The sequence below is a fragment of the Mandrillus leucophaeus genome, unplaced genomic scaffold, assembly GCF_000951045.1.
Source record: "Mandrillus leucophaeus isolate KB7577 unplaced genomic scaffold, Mleu.le_1.0 Scaffold141, whole genome shotgun sequence".
In the NCBI taxonomy this organism is placed as follows: domain Eukaryota; kingdom Metazoa; phylum Chordata; class Mammalia; order Primates; family Cercopithecidae; genus Mandrillus; species Mandrillus leucophaeus.
In genome coordinates this window covers 2111584-2131627 of record NW_012101377.1, presented here as the reverse complement: position 1 = coordinate 2131627, position 20044 = coordinate 2111584, and the positions used below count along the sequence as shown (strand labels likewise).

Below are 20044 nucleotides of genomic sequence, written 5' to 3'. Positions count from 1 at the left end.
CCCATGCCAGTAGGAAGTGAGCAGCAGGGCCCAGAGTCTGTCCTGGCCAGAAGCAGAAGATGAAAGCAGCCAGGCTCAGAATCTAGGAAAAACCTTTATTCCCAACAGGTCTCCCATTCCACTTCCCCTAGGTAACTCCTTAGCCACAAATTTGTTTTGTTTCTTTGAGACCATGTCTCGCTCTGTCGCCCAGGCTGGAGTGCAGTGGCATCATCTTGGCTCACTGCAACCTCTGCCTTCTGGGTTCAAGCGATTCTCCTGCCTCAGCCTCCCGAGTAGCTGGGACTACAAGCATGCGCCACCACACTCGGCTAATTTTTGTATTTTTAGTTGAGATGGGGTTTCATTTCACCATGTTGGTCAGGCTGGTCTCAAACTCCTGACCTCAGGTGATCCACTCGCCTTGGCCTCCCAAAGTGCTGGGATTACAGGCATGAGTCACTGTGCCCGGCCCCTTATCAACAAATTTGGATTGAGCCACAGGCATTGAAAGCGTGTCCTTCCTGCTTCCCTATACTCATGCCAGCTCTCTACTCCAGCTTCTCTTGGTCCTACTAGCCACCAATGGCCAGGGGCAGGAGCAGGAGGCAGAGCTGGTCAGGGAGGTAGGGTAAGGTCTTGTCTCACTGCCCTTTCATAGCATTCCCCTTTGGAACTTGATCCTCTCCAGGCTTCAGGGTCTAGCCAGGTGGTCCTGTTTTCCATGGCCTGTCCCTCCACTGTTCCTCTCCTGTACAGCCTGCCCCTGTAGAAGACAGGATCTCAGGTGACTTTGATCTCCATGGTATAGTCCTCTGGTTTTTTTGTCCTTCGTGACTAGGCTCATAGGAGGTTCCATCTCTGGAGCTTCTGTCAGTGGGGATCTGGCCTTTGGGTGGTTTAGTCCTCCAGAGATCGAGGACACTATGCTCTGGCCCTGCCAAGGTCCCATCCCAGATGATGTGGTCCCCCGAGAGGCCCAACTCTTGTGTCCTGGCTGTTCGGCAGTCAGGCCCTTTGTGGTCTAGTTTTCTGGGAGACGTCTCCTTAATATTTGCGTCCTCAAAGAGTGCAGACAGCTGTGTCCTGGACTTCCTGGGACAATGGTCCCTAGGTTTTAAGCCTCTGGGAATCTGGTCCTCCAGGATTTTCATCTGTAGCACGCAGGTCCCTCCAAAGGTCTGTCTTCCATCATCTGGCCCTTTGGTGAGCCTGTCCCTCAAGGCCTGGCTGTTTGATGGGGGTCCAGACCGGCTGTAGCATGGTTCTCTGCACTTAGCCCCAGCAATGTTTTTTTGTGTAGTGGCCAAACATCCTGGGGATCTGTGGGCTGATTTGACCCTCTGACAGGAGTCATTCTCCTGTTCTCGCTCTCCAGTGGTCCTGTCTCTGTAGGACTGGTCCTCCAGTGGTGGCTCTCCAGCGGTCCTGTCTCTGTAGGACTGGTCCTCCAGTGGTGGCTCTCCAGCGGTCCTGTCTCTGTAGGACTGGTCCTCCAGTGGTGCGCTCGGTTGTGACTGGTTCCTCTCACAGGTCTGTTCCCCATGTTCTGGGCACACACTGGGCTCCTCTCTGATCGGGCCTGCCTCTGGGAATCTCAGTGTTTGTTTGAGAATTAGGTACTGTTGCGGAAGAGAACATACATTGTACCAAGTAGGCCTGCTTGGGCATGGCAGGAGGTCTCTCCCAAAACCCCCACCCTTGACCCTAAATGTTCTGAAAGAGTTCCAGGGTAGTGTTACCTCCTTACGGCTATTGATGGCCTGTTGCAGCCACAGCAATTCCATGGCCAAGTGGCTGCAGTGGTACTGAAGTTCTTGAAGCTGAGGTTGGCTGTGGGGCAGTCTTGGATCTGTGGCTTCTGTGAAGGAGGGAAGAAAGGAAGGAGAAAACCTTGAGGGAGCAGACCCTGGGAAATGGCCTAGCCTTAGACTTTGGAAATTTCTTTCCCACCACTGCCCAACCATGTGATGGCCCTATTCCGGCAGAGGGAAGACGGGAAAGGGATGCAGCTTATCTAGCGCGAGCCTTTCACTCTTCAGATGGGGAGGCTGAGGCACAGTGAGGGTCAGGGGCTTGCCCTGATCTTGGCAGAGAGGTACCTGGATTCTCCATCCTTGTCATGTCTCTGGTCTCCTCTTGGCTGGGTTTCCTGTTCTGCTCCATCTGAAGCCAGGAGCTGTGATCTCTGCAGACGCTTCCTTGATTTGCTGAGCTCTCTCCTGACTTCTTCTGCACCATCTCCTCCCAGGTGGCCTCTCCCTCAGACTCTTTACATGGGAAGTGCTTCCACAGCCCCTGCTCTGGATTTGCTACGCTGTCTCCTGCTTTCCAGGTCTGATGGGATTTTGCCTTCTGAGAAACAAGAGAGATGTGACAGCCCTAGGGTTAAACCCTTTCAAGTATCTGGGCACCACGATCTAGCGGACAAGTTGCTGAGGGTTAAGGAGTGGGGTGTGAAGAGGTGGGTCTACTGCCTCTTCCAGTGAGAAAAGCTTGTCACCGGGACAAGGTGGGTTCCACCCTGCCCAAGTCCCTCCTTCCCTTCTCTCCTAGGTGTGTTCTACCTCTGGGAGGAATCGCGGCCTGGGAATGCGGCCCTCGGTCCACTGAAGCGTGCCCAGGTCGCCCTCGACCTCCCGTACAATCGCCTCATACTCAGCTCGCAGGCTCTGGAACTGGCGTCGGACCAAGAAGCCCCGGACGCAGGCCTGGTATGGAGAATGAGAGGAAAGAAGTCTCTTATCACGGTAAGAGAGGGGGCATCTCGGAGGACTGTCCTGGAGAGGTCGTCCCGGCGAATGCAAGAGGCGACCCGATGGCGGGGAAAGGATAGGTGGACTGTGCGCTGGGACCCCGGGGGGCTCGAGGGAGAATGCCGGACTGGATGCCCCTCCTCGCCTTAAGGCTCTTCCCGTTTCCCTGATCCCGCACGAGCGTGTGGTGGGAGTGGGGGCGCGCAGGGCAGGGAGTCCGTGGGTCCCAGCTTTCCTCAGCGCGGTTGGGGAGGGTATCTCCAGAGGTTGGCGCGCGGTTAGGAGACTGAACGTGGCAGCGTCTCGCTGGGAGGTAGAGGTACGAGACCCCATGATTTCCCTAAGGGAAAAATCCTGTGCACCCCGCGCCCGCCCTCGCACCTGCAATGCCGACACCTTCCGAACCAGCAGCTTTTCCTCCATGGGACCCAACGGCCCTGCGGCCTGCGCGCCTGCGAAGTGCGTCATTAGTCGGCGTCGTTCCTGAGCATGCGCGGGCGTGGGCCCCGCCCCCGCCGTCCCCACGGCAACCTCCTCCAGTGCAGGGTAGAGGCGTCCTCGCGACAGGCGCACCTGCGTCGCCCCAGCCCCCGACTCCCCCTCCCACAGCCGCAATGTGTACTTGAAGGTACGCGGCGCTGGGCTGTCTCCGCGGAGGCCGGGAGGAAAGGCGCAAGGAGGGGAAGCAGGACACGGAGCCGCTTGCTTGCTTTCTGGTTTAATTCCATCCAACGCCCCCCTCCCCCATAGCACCTGGGGGGCCGCGGAACACCCGCCCGAGTCCGTAAAATGTCACAGTTTGAAGAGAATGAGAGGGGCAGTGTGGGCCTGCGTGGGACACCTACGCAGCAGACTGCTCCTCAGGCTCGGCGTTCTCGGCCAGGTGCAGCTTCTGGCTGTGCCCGTCAAGGATCGTGGCGCTTTGGACCAGTCCTTCCTCCCACCCTGGTCTCCCATCCTGCAAAGGCTTAGTTCCTTCACCTGTGCAAAGGTCCGAGGACGAGGGTCTCGGCCGTCTGTGGACTGAGGTTGCAGTCCCCGCCTGCCCTCTCTCACCCCCTCTCTTCATCCAGATCGTGCAGGTCAGACACCCAGGTGTGCGCGCATGCACTCGCGCTCTGTTCTGACTGAGGACCAGGTGAGGTGGTAGTGTAAATTAGTAAAAATAATTGTTAAATGCTGAAAGGATAGGAGGACATCACAAGCTTTGCCATGACTGATATCAGCTAAAGTACTCACAAAGATTTTGATCAGTAGTAAAACATCCCCTGCAACCACTTTTCTTCTAATTTTGAGGAAATTCTAAATTCCTGTACCTGGGTTCGGGCAGTCTGTGGCTAAATCTGACAGGACTGCAAGAGGTGGGGAAGTTGGTTATGTGTGAATACTCCTGGAGGGCTGGGGAGGAGGAAGCTGACCTCTCAGGAACACACACACACACACAGACGGGTTCCTTGGAAAGGATACATCGAATTACTTAGGTCTTCCAGCTATCAACAAAGAGAAAAAGGGAGGCTTCTGTTAGGAGGGGAACCAGGCCAAATCCCCAATGCTCTGGGGGCTATCTTCTGGGGAGGTTGAGGGGCCCAGAGCTCTTGGATCCATGCACTCCCACCTTTTCACCCAGGGCCCAGGAATGGCTTTGGGAGTATGTACCTCCTCCAACCCTGGTGCCCCCAGGAACCAAAGCACCCAGACGTGAACCTACATTGCTAAGCAGCTGGTCCAGGTTACGGTCAGCCGTCGTCTTCTTCTGCTCCTCTGGCAGCCCCTCAGTGACCCCATCCTCTTCCTCTTCATCATCCTCCTCCTCCCCACACACATCCAGGCTGAAGTGCAGCCGGGCCAGCTTCTCCTGCATCTCCCGAACGTGCTCCAGCTGCTCAAAGGAGCATTCCTTCCCTGGAATGAAGCCCCTGGCTGAACCCTGGGAAAGATTCCTGGAACCCTGGAACCCTGAAATCCTGGTCCCAGCCATGCCCCATGGACTGGGCCCTCCAGCCCTATCCACAGACCCGCTGACACCAGCCCCCAGGACTCACCGAAGGCCTGCAGCCGGCCCGAGTGGAAATCATTGAGCAGGTTCAGGAGTCCCCCCTCCATCTCATAGACATCGGTCACCTCAGTCAGAAAGGAGTGCTGCAGGGGCGTGCCTGCAGAGCCGCTTCCACCTCCAGCCAGGACTGGGCGGCACTTCTCCTTGCCTACTCTGGATGGGGTGGACATGACCATGATCACAGGGTGGGGGACAGTCAGGCACCTCCAGGCCTTTTGTGCCATCTACCTATGCACTAATTTACCTGCCCATCTGCACTAACTCATCTGCCCATCTACTCACTAGCATAAATGGATAAGTTTATGGTTCTCCCTTGGGCACTGGGAAGGGGTGAGAAGGCGTGAAGAGGTCAAAAAGAAGTCTTTTCTGCTAATAACACAGCCAGAGCAGTGCGTGAAAGGGGGTCCCTGGGTTCCTGTCTGAGTGCCTCACTCATTTGTTCTATGACCCTGAGGCAGTCACTTATCCTCCCTAGTCTTCAGTGTATGTAGAGACAGCTACTCCCTTATTGTCACCAGGGCTATCTTACCTCCTCCCAAAATATCTTTCTGTCCCTCTTCTTTTTTTTTTGTTTTTTTGAGACAGAGTCTCTGTTGCCCAGACTGGAGTGCAGTGGCACGATCTCGGCTCACTGCAACCTCGCCTCCTGGGTTCAAGTGATTCTCTTGCCTCAGCCTCCCAAGTAGCTGGGATTATAGGCGCCTGCCACTACGCCCTGCTAATTTTTTTTATTTTTAGTAGAGATGGGGTTTCACCATGTTGGCCAGGCTGGTCTCGAACTCCTGACCTCAGGTCATCCACCTGCCTTGGCCTCCCAGAGTGCTAGGATTACAGGTGTGAGCCACCACCCCCAGCCCTCTTCTTTTTTTTTTTTTAATTAAATTTTGTTTGTTTGTTTGAGACAGAGTCTCACTGTCACACAGGCTGGAGTGCAATGGCACAATCGTGGTTCACTGCAACCTCTGCCTTCTGGGTTCAAGCGATTCTCATGCCTCAGCCTCCTGAGTAGATGGGATTATAGGTGCCCACCACACGCCCTGCTAAGTTTTGTATTTTTAATAGAGACGAAGTTTCACCATGTTGACCAAGCTGGTCTCAAACTCCTGACCTCAGGTGATCTGCCTGCCTCAGCCTCCCCAAGTGCTGGGATTACAGGCGTGAGCCACCATGCCCAGCCAACCCTCTTCTATTTAAAAACTGTTTTAAACAAAAACAAAAATACATAGAAAACAAGCCAAACCAATAAACCGAAAAAACTGTCTTAAAATTTCCACTGCTCTCAGGATAAAATTGAATGCCCCTGCCAGTCTGGCCCTCATGCCTTCCCAGTTGCCTTTCCTGCTACTCTCCCCACAGCCTTGAGCTTCATGCCAACACAGGGAAACACAGTGGTCTTATTTGGAACAACTGGAGAAACAATACATTGTATTTAGTGGGGAACAAACACGGACACATTATAAGGCAGCATGCAAACTCCCAATCATAAAAGAAAATTCAACAGATAATTCAGATTGTGCCCCCAGGTATTCCCTCACCATTTCCTGTCCCCTGATACTCCAGGGCCCCCAAACCACCTGTGGTTCCTGAAACCTTTCAGGTAATGGCTTTCTTCCATATTTATACCAGGTAAGCCTCTCAGCGTGGAACATTCACTTTCTGGCAGAATTGCTCACTCCCTCCTCTGAGGCGCATCCTCACGCTATGTGATCCCAGGGACCCACCTGGCCCTTTGCCACACAGCTGAGGGTAGGGACTGGGTCTGAGTGAGCTCTTAGTGCTCAGGGGCCTGCTCCAGAAAGCCATCAAGTATTGCTTAGGAACTAAAGGCAGAGGCCCCCCTTGCCTTCCTCTCTACAGTGCAACCCAGAGTTGGGGTCCCTTCTTCTTTGCTTCCCTTCTGTACCCACCTCTTGAACTTGGCCCGCTGCTTGGGGGATGGCAGATGAGGAAGTCCTAGGGCCAAGGAGCCGCTGTGGCTGGTAGGCACAGGGACCCTGCGTAGTGTGCCTGGGGCCTGGGCTGGCTGGGCCAGGCAGGGCTTGGGACTCCGTTTCTTCTTTTTGTCATCCATTCGGCGCTGGCTGGGCCTCAGGCCTAGGAGGGAAGCAACCCCACAAAGATAGCCAGGGGCAGAGTTAGCCCTTTACCCAGAAATCCCTGAGAACTGCACCAGGGAAGGGACCTGGCACCTTCCAGCTTGTCCCCTCATCTGTACAGTAGGGGCAGAGCCAGATGCCAGTGGCTGCTGCTGGGATCGTGTACACTTGAAGGACCTTCTAAGGCCCACCCTAATTCCCCCTAAGCCTGAAAATCTAGGCCCCTCCTGAAAGGGTGGGACCAGACACAATTATCTTGGCGCTACTGGGGCTTCCTGTCCCCGTGGCTGGGGGGCGGGGCTGGCAGAGGAAATGTAGTGGGAGATAGGACAGAGGTGAGCTGCAGATTAGGGGTGTCTTAACTAAGCCCCATTCTATTTATTAGTGGCCTAAGCAGATGCTGACAAACCCTGTCAGCATGGGAGGGGGACAAGGTGCGGGCGGGGGCGTCTGGGAAGGCCCCAGAGTCTGGGGTAGTTGTAGGAGAAGCCGCGGCACACAGGGCAGGGTTCATTGTGGGTTTCCCCTACATAGACACCGGCATCCCTCCTTTTCCACCCACCCCCAACCGAAAACATTAGGGACTCCCAGAAGTTCCCTCGGGTGTGCTTCCAGCTGCTTCATTTTTCCCGGTCGGAAAGTCCCTGCTGGGCTTCAGCTGCAGCCAGGGTGGGCTGGGTGGTCGGCCCCTGGCTGCCTGGGCCTCCGACAAAGGCTGTGCCTGTGGCTGGGCTGCTCCGCGGTCCCCGGTCCAGCCCTGCTCCCCAAGCCTCTGGTCGGCTGGGGTCCCCTCCTCTGGGGGTCTCACTCCAGGCTGCTGCTACCAAGCCTAACTCCGAATTCTGGGACTGGGGGTGGCGGTGGGGATGGGTGGCGCTTAAGCATTTACACTGGCACATAGCTGGCTGGCACCGACGGGGTCTGCGGGTGTGGGGACGGGAGACAGAAGCGCATCCTTTGCCTCTCCCTGCAGCAGCTTGACCCAATTAGGGACTTGATAGAAGAACTGGAGCCGGAGCCCGTGCTCCCCAGGAGCAGCTGAGGCGACCGGGGATCTATTTCCCACGCCCGGGCTCCAAAGCCATGTGCCAAACTCATCGCTCAGCTCCGGAGCCGCGCTCGAAGACGGAGCGTCAGACCCGCGTCATTCCGCCCCCGCCCTCACTCTCTCAGGGGGCTACTGACCTGGAGGTTTGGGGTCTCGAGGATGCTTCGGTGCAAGGTCCCTCCGCCCTCCGCCCTCTCCTCCCGGGAACACCACCGGGTGAAAGCTAAGCTGGAGGGAGTTCATTTGCATTTAAAGAGAAAGTGACCTTCTCCTTAGCTCGGAGGGGTGAGAAGGGAGGAGCATCCCCGCGTCTGCTAAGCCGTTCCTCTCACTCGATCTCACCTCCCCACCTGAACCCTGGGGACCCTGTTAGTTGTGTGATGGCTATTTTAAAAAGATTTTCCCTTTCCCGGCAGTTTCAGAGAGAAGCTACAGTTCCTTACAAAATGGTGGTGGCTTTGTCAGAAAGTGGGTGGGGCGGGGGAGAGGAGAGACAGAGACAGAGAGAGAGAGAGAGAGAGAGAAAGAGAGAGAGAGAGAGAGAATGTAAGCATAGAAAAAGCACAAGCAGCAACAGCAGCAGCATCAGGAAGACACTTCGAGCAAAGACAGCCATCAATGGAGTGAGTCCAGTGCCCTGTTGAGCTCTTTACGTACATTTCATCCCTATAACAACCCTTAAGGAAGGTATCAGTGTCATTCCCCATTCTACTGAAAGTAAGCAACAGTCTTTTGAAGGCAAACCCCCTCTCCCTACAATGCCAGACGGTTTTCTCTGGTAGGTGGTGGGGGCTGTATTTTGCTGCAGATGAAGTGACAAGAGTCCTCCCCACCCTCGAGGCCCCGGAGACAGGTGAGGGGAGCACCAGGTCATAGGGAAGACCACGCGATTCCCTGGCACTTGACTCCAGTCCTCAGGGAAACCTGAGCGCTTGATGGAGGCTGACCCAGTGTGGCTTCTGCTGCCTGCAGCCGGATCAATGGGGGCAGCTATTTAAAGCCCTGGCAGAGGCTCCTGGCGCAGGTCCCCAGAGCAGCATCTGATGCAACAGGAGAGAGGCTCATGTTTGGCTAGGCGGCTCAGCAGGCTCAAGTGAGCTGGCCCAGGGCAGTGCACACAGCCACCCAGCCTGCCTTCCCCATCCCTGGGCAGGAGTGGCTTCCCGGGGTTGGGCCTCTGGCTGATGTGGGGAGCCATGGGCACTGCTCCTGAGGGCACCTGCTCAGGGCTTCTTCCTGGGTACTCCCAACACTCAGACCACTCCACAAGGGGAGACAGTAATTCTGAACTTTTTCAATAACCAGGGGGCCAGACTGGGGACAACGGAAATCCCTCTCCTTCCCCACCGGAGCTGCTAGAGTAATGGTAATGGTAATGCTGCTGGCAGAGGGAGCACCCCTCTGGTTCCCATCCTCAGCTGCTTCACTGGGGGGTCAGAAACCTCCTTATCAGAGCTGCTTTGCTTGGAATCTCCAAGAGTTGCGGCGGCACCCGCCTAACCCTCCAGAGGATCTGCGACTGGAAATAACATGGCCAGCACAGAAAACATGTATCAGGACCCAGCTAGACGGGTCAGAGGCTCTGCTGGGACTGTCACAGCCAGTGTGGACAGATCTATTTATGGACGCCTGGAGGGAAGGGCATGTGGGTTGTCTCTGCCATTTCCTGGGCATTCAGCACATATCATCCTTTATGCCAGACCAACCCAGGACCCAGAGAGAACAGGGTGCTGGGTGAGGCCACCAGCAGAGTATCTCCCATATAGGAGTCCCAGGCTTGAGGTGGGTAAATGAGGGGTGTAAAAACTGAACAAAAATGTGCTCTCCTTAAGGAATGCATACAATTAAGAGGCCCCTGTGCATTCCTTTGGGCAGGCCAGGGCTATAGGAGCCTACCCATAGCACAGACCCAAATAGCAGTGATGAGTGTCCACCCCTCTTAACCTGGGCCTCAACTGGCCTATGCCTGGCTCCATGCCTTTTGCTTTACTCCTGGAGCCTATCAATTTCCTACTGAAACACCTTCAGTTGCCACCCCCATCCCCCACCCTCTGGATCTAGCCCACATTCCTTAACCTGGCACCCAGACTCTGGGCCCAGCCTCACCCCTTCTCCCCGTCCCATGCACCTGCTTCCCAGCTATACCATTTCATCACTAAATGACATTCATCTCCCTGCCCTTTGGTTCAGGCCATTCCAGGTATCACCCCCTCCCCTTGCTGAAAGGGGCAGGGGCCTCCTCTCTGCTCTCAACACCATTGACCTGTCTATACCTAAAAGTACCTTTTCCCTTCACTAGCCTGTGAGCCCCCAGATCAGGGAAAACTTTCATTTGTGTGTGTGATCCTCTCTGATGCAAGAGTCCTGCCAACTTTACCCAAAGGCTCCACTCAGGCAGCTCAAGTGAATGTGCCAGTCCTGAGGCTATGGCGACTGCTTGAAGGCACTGTGGAACATGCAAGATACCAGGGCACCACCATGGCCACTGTGCAGCAGAACCGGACAAGTCAGTGATGATGGAAGGGGCTGAATGGATCGGATCCAGAGGCATCAAAGGAACACACAGGTCAGGAGAGAAAAAAGTAAGGCAACAGACTCTTTATTTAATGTGGTTTAAAATACATCAAAATGAAGTCCCTGGCTGTTGTGAATACCAAAAGGAGACAAAAAAGCTGCCAGTGCAGCTTCAAACAAGTCTGAGTGGCCGGGCTGGGCCATAAGGTAAGCAGTTACAGGGACAGAAGGCAGCCCCCTTCCCCCAAGAAGGGTAAGAGGAGCAGGTGCCTGGCTGTCCCTGGGGTGACCACCTCTGTGCTCTGCAAGATGGAAGGGCTGGGGCAGCAGCTGGAGAATCAGCTCAGCAGGCCTTGGCCCTCCCCCGTGGACACCAGGCAGCTCCACTGGCCTCCGGGTCAGCCCTCAGGGCCGCCATGATGGGATGGAGGAGGATTAAATAACCATCTTTACAGAAATAACATTCTCCTACAGAAAGTGCCTGACCTCAGCCCATGGTCCAAAAACCTCATGGAAAACAAACAACAAATTTAAAAAAAAAGTGCTGCTGACACCTCTCAGAATCTGGTGGACATGAAGCTCTCAGCTGGACAAGGCCCTGAAAACAACTTACTGTTAGCAGAGCCATTGGCTCTGAGCTTCACCTGCTGTGGTCCCCTGGAGGAAAAGCTAGCAATCTAAGAAACCAACACAGCTCTTGGTCCTAAAACTGAGGTCACAAGTGTGGGACCCACCCGGCTGAGGAAGGCACTGGCCTTCACTCATGGATAGGCACCTCCCCTGCATCTGGCCCAGGACCTGGGCTACTTTGGAAAGCAGAAGCAGAGCAGCTGTAGTGATTGGTTATGATTTGGTCAATGGAAAGGAAGAAAAAGGTAGGGACCCACATCTGCAGACTGGCCTGAAGGTCTAGACATGGATGGAGCTGTGAGCAAAGGCTGCACCTTGCCTGGGGCCCACATTCCTGACCTGGGAAACCCAGCTGGGGCCACTGTTCACTGTGGCCTCCCACACTACCACACTGGGATCCAGCAGCTCCAGTCCCTCCACGGGCTTTAAGAGGTAGCTGAAGTGAGTCAGGCAATTATGTGGGCCACTGTAGGCCTTTCCCCTCTCTTCAAGGGGGAAGGTACATACCTCTGCCTCTTCCCTGCACCTCTCTTGCCTAGCACTCTGTGGGGTTGGCTGCTCTTGTATCAGCTTAGCCTGGCACAGGGGCTGGGGTAGGGAAAAGGCCCTACTGGAGCAGGAAGAGGCAAGGACTACTCCAGATACAGGGATTCAAAGGGGAAGAAAAAGATCATGGGAAACACTTCACAGGACAGCAGTATCTCAGCCAGTGATGGCAAAGATCTCAACACTCACACAGCTGCTTGAGGGCACCTAGATGTGAAGGATATACCAGAGAGTAGCAGGCAACTCTGATGCAGATCAGTGGTACCTGCCCTGGGGCAAGAGAAAGAGAAATGGTGTGCCATTCATTTACCATCTCTGGTATCAGTCACACATGATTCAGTACTTAACATTCTTTGTGAACCAACTTATCTGAGAGATTTAAGGTAAGGGCTAGAAGAGTGGGCTAGGTATGGAAGATGAAGGGACCTGCAGGACAATGAACTAGCTTCAAAGAAAAACAGCAAGAAGCAAAGCCCTAACCATCCTATCCATCTTGGTCTGAGTCATTCTACTGTCCCAGAAAACTGCTTTGCACAAACACTGGCTAATACCCTGGCGAGTTTGCAACAGCAGAACATTCAGCATATAGAATGGCTCTACACAGTACATAGCAGTTATGTACTGGGGTAGGGGGAGAACAGGACACAGAAACAACTGTCTGCAGCCATTTTATGGATTTCTAGGGCCCAGTCAATAGTTCAACTTCATTTCTTACCTGTTAGACAACAGCTATGGGCTCCCACACAGGAAGAAGTGGAATCCCCAAGGACAGGCAGGGAGGTGCCAGGAAATGGAATCAGGACAAATCTTGAGGATTGCACATGTGGGGGTGGGGGCAGGAAGCAGAAAAATCCATGAAGCCAAGGAGGCAGCTGGACCTGGGGCCCAGCAACTGCTGCATGGAGATAGTGCTGATGGGAACTGGTGGTGGCCTCTCAGGACTAAAACCCACAGGTAAGCTTGTGGCAAAGCCATCAGAAGCCCTTTCCTTTCTTTTACAACAAACAACCTGATCTCACCAAACAGGAAACCTCAGCACCAAGATGGCAAAAGAGCCAAGCGGGGTGGTGAAGGAGGTGGGACACTGGAGGCCAGGTACCCAGGCACCACTGCTACAGCACCCCTCTTCCTTGGAAGATCCTCAATACAAACACTGTCATGTGCAAAAAAAAAAAAAAAAAAAAAAAAAAAAAAAAAAAAAAAAAAGAAAAAGAAAAAAGAAAAAGAAAAAGAAAAAAAGACCTTCAGAAATAATCCTTTGGGTGATCTCTTGTCAATCATTTGTGCAGGCTAGAGAGGCACCTGTGAATGATAAGGCTACTGAGAAGCATCATTGGCCTGGTCCTGGCACTACCAAAGGGCAGGGGAAGTGATGCCCAAGGGGCTCCTGACCAGCACATTGTCCCACACAGAAACATTCTCCAGGTCCCTTATCCTAGGCAGGAAATCACCAGCTCTGAGCGCCCTGCCAGGTCTCTGCCTAGGGACACCTTTTCCAGGTCCAGAGAATCAAAGGAGCCTCCAGAGCAGCTCGGAGGGCCTGAGCTGCCCAAGCAAGCCCTACTCACAAGAGAAATGCAGTCAAGACCTGGGTGTATCACTTGTCTTGAGCTCTGAAGGGCAGGGAGGGGTCTGAGCCTCAAGTCAGGCAGAGAAATGCTCAAGTCACTTGTCCTGCCAACTCACTGTGATGGCAGCTACAGATGACAGCCCCTCTCAAGACTCTTCAGCTGATAGAGGAGCCACTGACTTCATCTGTACACACCCCCATCCCCAATGCAAGCCCACTGTACACTTATAGGTATAAATGCATGAGGCCTTGCAATATGCCATATGTACGTAAAACTGACCCACAAAATCCAAAATTGCAAGTGTCAGATGCCAGCCAGGTCAGAACATCCTGGCTTCAGCAATGGGCTGCTCAGCATGGGAGCTTTTTATGGGCCAGGCCTGGCTGGGCTGCCGCTCCCTTCCCAGCATGCCCCAGCACCAGGCTCTCTAGGCTCTGGCAGAGGTGGGCTCTTGAGGCCCAGTCTGGCCTGATGCTTCTGTGCTCGGTGCTCCTGGGCAGCAAGGCGCTTCTGTGACCCTGGGGGAGCTGGGTGCTTGAGCCCCAGGCCCCTCTGGCCTCCTTTCAGGGCCACTGTCAGTGAGGGAGCCCTGACCACCAGCACTCAGGTCCTGTACCCTCTTGTTCAGGTCATTGCGCTCTGTCTGCAGCGCCCGGCACAGCTTCTCCAGCCGTTGGATTTTTACCTGCAGGCCCTCCAGTTCTTTATCCCGGACTGTTTTCTAGGGAGAGAAATGAGACCTTCAGTGCCATGCCCCATCAACCTCCCACTTACCATCACTACTTGGTGACAAACACTTCTAACAAGGCTGGGAGCAGACTGAGTCCGAAGCTGGCCCCCTCTAGGAAACAGTCCTGGTTGAAGCCATGACTGGACTGTCAGGTGCGGCAGTGTGGTGCAGAAAAGGGGCACGGCTTGGAGATAACATATTCCTCCATTTATCTACCACATGACCTTGGCAAAGGACTTGGCTTTTGAGCCTGTCTCATCTGTAAAACAGGACTACTAATACCATCCTCGGATCTCAAGAGAAGGTTCAATGAACCACATACCTAAAAACATTCAGCAGCAAAAAAAAAAGACAAACCCAAAAACATTCAGCAAGGTCTGGCTTGTCGTTGCTGCTCCATCAGTGTGAGTTCCTTTCTTCTACATTAGAAGCCATGAAATCACAAATTACCTGGGCTGCTTTACATGTAAACCAGGCACATCACTGGCACCCCTGTTTTTTCCGCTCTTTTATTCCTTTCTTCCATTTGCTCCCTTCACTCCCACTGGAGACCTACCACTGGGCTCACCATCTCCCATGGGGAGAGAACAGCATTAACTTTGGACTTGGACAATGTGTGCAAATCTCACCTCTACCTCATGTTAGCTGTGTCACTGATGGGTAGAACACACAGGAAAGGGCCTGATATGCGCTAAGTGCACACCCCCACCCTGGCTGCAGATCACAGACAGCCCACCTCCTCAGCCATCTCAAGGAGGGCCTTGTTGCTGCTCTCCCACCGGGACCGGTACATGGTGGTTTCTTTCTCCAGCTTCTTGATCTTCTTAGTCATCTAGGTTATGTGACAGACAGAAGGAAATGGTCAGAGCCGGCCTCTCTGTGCACCTGTCTCTCCCAGGTGGGGACTGATTGGTTACAGGGTGCAGTCAATGCCCTCTGTGCCACCTTACCACCAGAAGTCACAAGTGTCCACCACTAACAACAAGAAATGGTAAGGGGCCAGAATCCCAGCACTTTGGGAGGCCAGGGTGGGCGGATCACTTGAGGCCAAGAGTTCAAGACCAGCCTGGCCAACATGGTGAAACCCTGTCTCTACTAAAAATACAAAAAAAAAAAAAAAAAAAAAAGGCCAGGCATGGTGGCACGTGCCTGTAATTCCAGCTACTCAGGAGGCTGAGGCAGGAGAATCACTTGAACATGGGGGACAAAGGCTGCAATGAGCTGAGATCGTGCCACTGCACTCCAGCCAGTGAAACAGGGCGAGACTCCATCTCAAAACAAACAAACAAACAAAAGAAATGGCTGCCCCATTCCCCGGGACAACCTGGAGGGTATACACACCACTGATACTGCCTCGAGAGGGGAAAGGCTGTGAACTCTCCTAACAGCCCCACCCTTGAGACACCCCAGATGGGAGCTTCCTGAAGGCAGGCCCAACCATTTTGAATGAAGCAGCTTATGCTCCAGGAGCCATGCATGGCCTGGACCACAGTTACCTTTTCCATCTCCTGCTTGAATGTAGTGAACACCTCGCTGCTTTTGGAAAGTGTGTTCTGGAACTCCTCAAACTTCTCTGTGTATAAGGCAAGCTGGGGGAGAAAGCAGCCCACAGATAAGATTGGGTTTCTCTGGGAGGCACTCTGGTCAACACACTCAGACCTGTCCTTGACTCTCTGACCCAGTAATTCTATTGAGATACTATTTTTCCTTAAAACAAAGCAAAGCTATATATTTGGAAGGATATAATCCAAAATGCTAAGCCTGGAAAGTAGGAGACTTAGGGTGACTTTTATTTTGCCTTTATGCTGATTTTCAAACTCTTCTGTTCCCACCTCCTCAAAAGCAATACAACATTTCTGAGCTACAAATGAAATCCTCTGAGCCCACCTAACTACCTGGTCACCACCATATAGGTACTGTGCAGGTCCGGAGAGAACAAAGGCTCAACCAAGGTCTCATAGCAGCCAGGACACAGCCAGTCCTAGAATGAGGGTCCCATTTCACTACCCCCAGGATGGGGCCCAGTGAGGGGACCTTGAAGGCACAGGGTCAGGTTATATGCTCTCACCTGTTGCTTCAGGTGGGTCTCTTGCTGCTTCATCAGCTCACACATCCTCTGGGACTCTACTGCCTCTTTCAGGAGCTATTTCCAAGACAGAACCCCAGATCCTGTCAGAAGCCCCCAGGGGCTATGTTTGGTTTTTAGCCACAAGCACCAGACCCACCAAGGTTTCCTGCTCTCAGACTGATACTCTAGGAATCTGTGCCTGGTCTGGCCAGACAACTTCTCCCATATAACCCGGCTATGAACTGAGCCACAGCCCAGCCTGCCTCCTCCCACACCCCCATCCCAACCCTGGGGCCTAAGCCTCACAAAATCCTTCTCCCGTTGGTGCCGCTCTTCTGCCTCCTTTAGCATCTCCTGGGCCTGCTGGAGCTTGGCATCCACCAGCTGCTGTTGTAGGTCCTTGTGTTTGAAGACTTTGTCGATATGCTGCAGCAAAGATGGTGGGAGCCGTCAGCTTGTGAGGAGCTCCTTTTCTCAGGGTGGCCCCACAGCCAAAGACCAGGGCACTTTGCCCAGCCCCCCATCTCAATCTGATATGCTGGACTCCCATGTGTACCACACAACATGGGCCCCAAGTCTCTGGAAGGTCATCTTTCCAACCTCACCTTGTTTCTCTCCCAGTGAGTCAGACTTTGGTAAGTACATGGTTTATGGATGGAATCTGCTCCCAAGAAGCCAAGCAATAAACACACTCAAATCTCTGACCCCAGGATTGATCACCTATGGGGTTGGAAGCCCTCACTTCTGTGTCCCTGATTCTCTTGTAAATGGGAAGAATGGGCAAAAACAATGCTTCTAAGAACATAACAGCCTAGCTGAGTTGGCAAAGACTTGCCATATCTAGGCAAAGACTAGACACGTGCATCCCCAAGGAATGGCTGTCCTGCCTACTGGAGGAGCACTGGGGACTTATGTCAGGTGAGAGAGAAGGGATGGAGAGAAGGTGAAGGATTCAGGTGCTACTTCAAAGGTAAAATCAACTGGACTTGCTGAAATAAGGGAAAATAACTCCATTTTTTTTGGATGGGGAAGGGAAGGAGTCTTGCAGGTAAGTCCAGTTTGGGTATGATGAGAGTGCTTGTGTCTATCTGGGGAGGGCTGTAAATGCAAAGCAGCAGGGCCTGGTAGTCCTGCAACTCCTTCTCCACAGGTAATACTAAATCCTTTTCTGCCTTGGTGGGGAGAGAAAACGGGGGTATTCAGATTCTTGAAGTTCGTGTCTCACTATAGTGGCCCAGGAAGCCTCTATGTCTCAGTGCTGAGGGATAAGAATCAAACCAACTCCCCTCAAACCAAACAAGCTGCTTTGTTCCCAGAGGATGAAGTCCGGCAAGGCAAGGGGTGGGTCAGGGGAGTGCCCTCTAGGTCCTGCACACACGATCATCACACTGGCCTATAACCTAAGAGGGCAAATCTTCCCCATCTCACCACTGCCACACCCCAGGGGCTAGGAAAGGGCCTATTCCAGAGCAGGTCCTCTGCCAGCCCTGTAAGGGGACTCCAGGTCTCCCTTCTCATGATGAGAACGCACCCACAACAGCCAGGTGACTGGATGGAAGACCCAAAGATTCAAGTGCCTGGGGTGGCAGCCAACAGTGACAAAGGGAATGACATGCTTTTTTTTTTGAGACAGAGTCTTGGTGTGTCACCCAGGCTAGAGTGCAGTAGCACAATCTCAGGTCATTGCAACCTCTGCCTCCTGGGTTCAAGCAATTCTCCTACCTCAGCCTCCCGAGTAGCTGGGACTACAGGCGTGCACCACCACACCTGGCTAATTTTTTGTAGTTTTAGTAGAGACAGGGTTTCACCATGTTGCCCAGGCTGGTGTTGAACTCCTGACCTGAGGTGATCCACCCGCTCTGGCCTCCCAAAGTGTTGGGATTACAGGCATGAGCCACCATGCCGGCCTGATAATCCTGCCTTTTAAGTGGCAGGAGCAGCAAGGAATCAGTGGACACAGTCTCTGGAGTCCATCACTGATCACAGACACAGCCCCTCCCCTGCAATTCCAAATTCTACAAAGCTCTGAAAATGGAAATTGTCATAAGCTGGCAGCCAAACTTGACCTGCATCATTGTAAGCCCATAATCTAGGTGAGTATTTGGAAGTTCTACTGCATAAACATTAACATGTCTGGCTTCCCCAAGGCCCTGCTGAGGGTGCTATATAACACACAGTCCACATATGTGCCTCCACTCTAAAATGAGGATAGTTCTAATTCCAAAAGATACCTGGCCTAGTCGTTTGGGATAAGGCACTGTGGACGTGGGGCTGTGTGGCTGTCAATCTCTTCTCTACACCTGTTCTTTATCTATGAGGAATAACATTACTCTCCTCCCAAGGAGAAGGAGGAGGAGGAGGAAGAAAGGGAGAATGGGACGAAGCCTGAAAAGATACTGTCCCAGTGCCTAGCACACACTCAAACACCTCACAATTTCTGGGCCATGATTGCTGTTTGTGATACCCTTACCTCCTCTCGCAGCTCATACTGCTCAATCAGCTTCTTGAGCCTCTCAGCCAGCTCCATGTTCTCTTGGCGCAGCTTGGAGTTGCGCTCATTGTGCTGTTCCATCTGCAGCTGAATGTCATTCAGTGTCACCTGGAAGTGCGAGGTCACCTCCTTGCGCTTCTCCTCCTCCTCCCGGGCCCGCTGCACACCTTCTTCCTGGGCAGAGAAGTCAGCCCTAGAGCCATCATCCACTGCTACCTCACAAGGGTCCCCCAGCTAGTCCACAGATGGTCTCTGCCAACAGCCCTCCCTGCTCCCAAAGTGAGGAGTAGCCAGGCTCCAGGATGTTGTGCAATGCGGGTTCCAATGGACCCCCCTGTATATCAGGTGACATCAAGTGAGATTCTCCCCCTACAAAAATGCAGGTACATGGCAGGCGCGGTGGCTCACGCCTGTAATCCCAGCACTTTGGGAGGCTGAGGTGGGTGGATCACAAGGTCAGGAGTTCGAGACCAGCCTTGCCAATATTGGTGAAACTCGTCTCTACTAAAAATACAAAAATTAGCTGGGCGTGATGGCGTGCACCTGTGGTCCCAGCTGCTTGTGAGGCTGAGGCAGAGGAGTCGTTTGAACCTGGGAGGCGGAGGTTGTGGTGAGCCAAGATTGTGCCACTGCACTCCCACCTGGGCGATGGGCCACAGAGCAACACTTTGTCCCCCTCCCCCCAAAAAAAAAAGAAAAAATGCAGGCACACATGCACACATGTAAGTGCCGTTCTGAAGCAAGTCGGATCTCCTAAGGCCTATTCTTCCAGATTTCAGATTAATGTGCATTTGTCCCCTCTGTACCCCCAGAGACCAAGCTGTTAAAATTTAGTAACACCCAGGGTTTGCGAAGTTGTGTAGAATTAGGCACTCAACACTTTTGATGTGGCAGGCACACTGCCCCCTTACTGGAAGGCAATCCAGCAAAATCTATTAAAATGAAAAATCTGCATATACTGTGACCTAGCCATTTCACTTCCATGACTTATCCTACAGATAAGTTCTATATAACTGACCAGTGATAAATATAACAAGAATTTTCACTATAGTTCTACATGTAATAATGAAAAATTGTAAACAACCTCAAATGCTTTAACTAGGGCACTGATATATCCATATGATGAGAAAATAGCCCTACACATACTGATAGGGAAAAACGTTATGTAAAGTGAAAAAAGGCATAAGTTACGAAATGGTACATGTATAATCATTTCATTCCAGAAACTACAGGTAAGATTTTACATATAAAAAGGAAAGTTAGAAGGCTGTATTTAAAGTTGCTGTAACCACAGACTGACCTCACCATAGAAGCAGCAGAACATGGGAAGGACCCAGGTTCCTGAATGACCAACCTCTGGGACAAGAGCTGCTTGTCAGAGCCAGACCTCCTCCACTTACCAGGGGACTGCCATTTCATTAAGAAATACTGACGCCAGTGCATTATGGATTCTCTTAGTACTTTATCCTTCACCTTATCTAATACATGTCAAATGGTTATAAGCAGCATTCTCTAACGTAAGGTATTATTGAGAAAGTGTATTTCTTTTTTTTTTTTTT

At 52.9% G+C, this 20044-nt stretch overlaps 3 protein-coding genes and 1 long non-coding RNA gene across 5 annotated transcripts in view; 1 reads left to right on the top strand and 3 right to left on the bottom strand.

Moving 5' to 3' along the window:
- Positions 1–81: 81 nt before the first annotated feature.
- On the bottom strand, positions 82–3198 carry IQCC (IQ motif containing C). Its single transcript, XM_011974038.1, has 6 exons — positions 3117–3198; positions 2547–2690; positions 2082–2334; positions 1722–1840; positions 1485–1601; positions 82–1394 (listed from the first exon to the last, which is right to left on the bottom strand). The coding sequence occupies exons 1-6, from the start codon at positions 3156–3158 to the stop codon at positions 681–683; spliced, it is 1389 nt and encodes a 462-aa protein (XP_011829428.1). The 5' UTR covers positions 3159–3198; the 3' UTR covers positions 82–680.
- On the top strand, positions 2659–4050 carry LOC105535055. The gene is made up of 2 exons (XR_001005376.1): positions 2659–2729; positions 3486–4050. It is a non-coding gene; the product is annotated as an uncharacterized LOC105535055 (long non-coding RNA).
- CCDC28B (coiled-coil domain containing 28B) lies at positions 3435–8395 on the bottom strand. Of its 2 annotated transcripts, XM_011974040.1 has the most exons (6): positions 8073–8395; positions 6699–6885; positions 4778–4944; positions 4444–4637; positions 4203–4225; positions 3435–3631 (listed from the first exon to the last, which is right to left on the bottom strand). In XM_011974040.1, exons 1-6 carry the CDS (start codon positions 8182–8184, stop codon positions 3577–3579), a joined length of 738 nt encoding a protein of 245 aa, XP_011829430.1. In that variant the 5' UTR covers positions 8185–8395; the 3' UTR covers positions 3435–3576. The 2 variants fall into 2 exon arrangements, with proteins under 2 accessions (XP_011829430.1, XP_011829429.1); XM_011974039.1 differs by lacking the exon at positions 3435–3631 and having other exon boundaries at positions 4051–4637.
- A 2123-nt stretch (positions 8396–10518) lies between these two features.
- Positions 10519–20044, bottom strand: part of TXLNA (taxilin alpha) — a 24414-nt gene continuing 14888 nt past the window's right edge. The window contains exons 4-9 of the mRNA XM_011974100.1: positions 18465–18659; positions 16301–16420; positions 15995–16069; positions 15423–15515; positions 14663–14758; positions 10519–13917 (exon numbers count right to left, since the gene is read on the bottom strand). Of these exons, the coding sequence (XP_011829490.1) occupies positions 13624–13917; positions 14663–14758; positions 15423–15515; positions 15995–16069; positions 16301–16420; positions 18465–18659 (873 nt within the window). The 3' untranslated portion in view covers positions 10519–13623. The remainder of the gene's footprint in view (positions 13918–14662; positions 14759–15422; positions 15516–15994; positions 16070–16300; positions 16421–18464; positions 18660–20044) is intronic.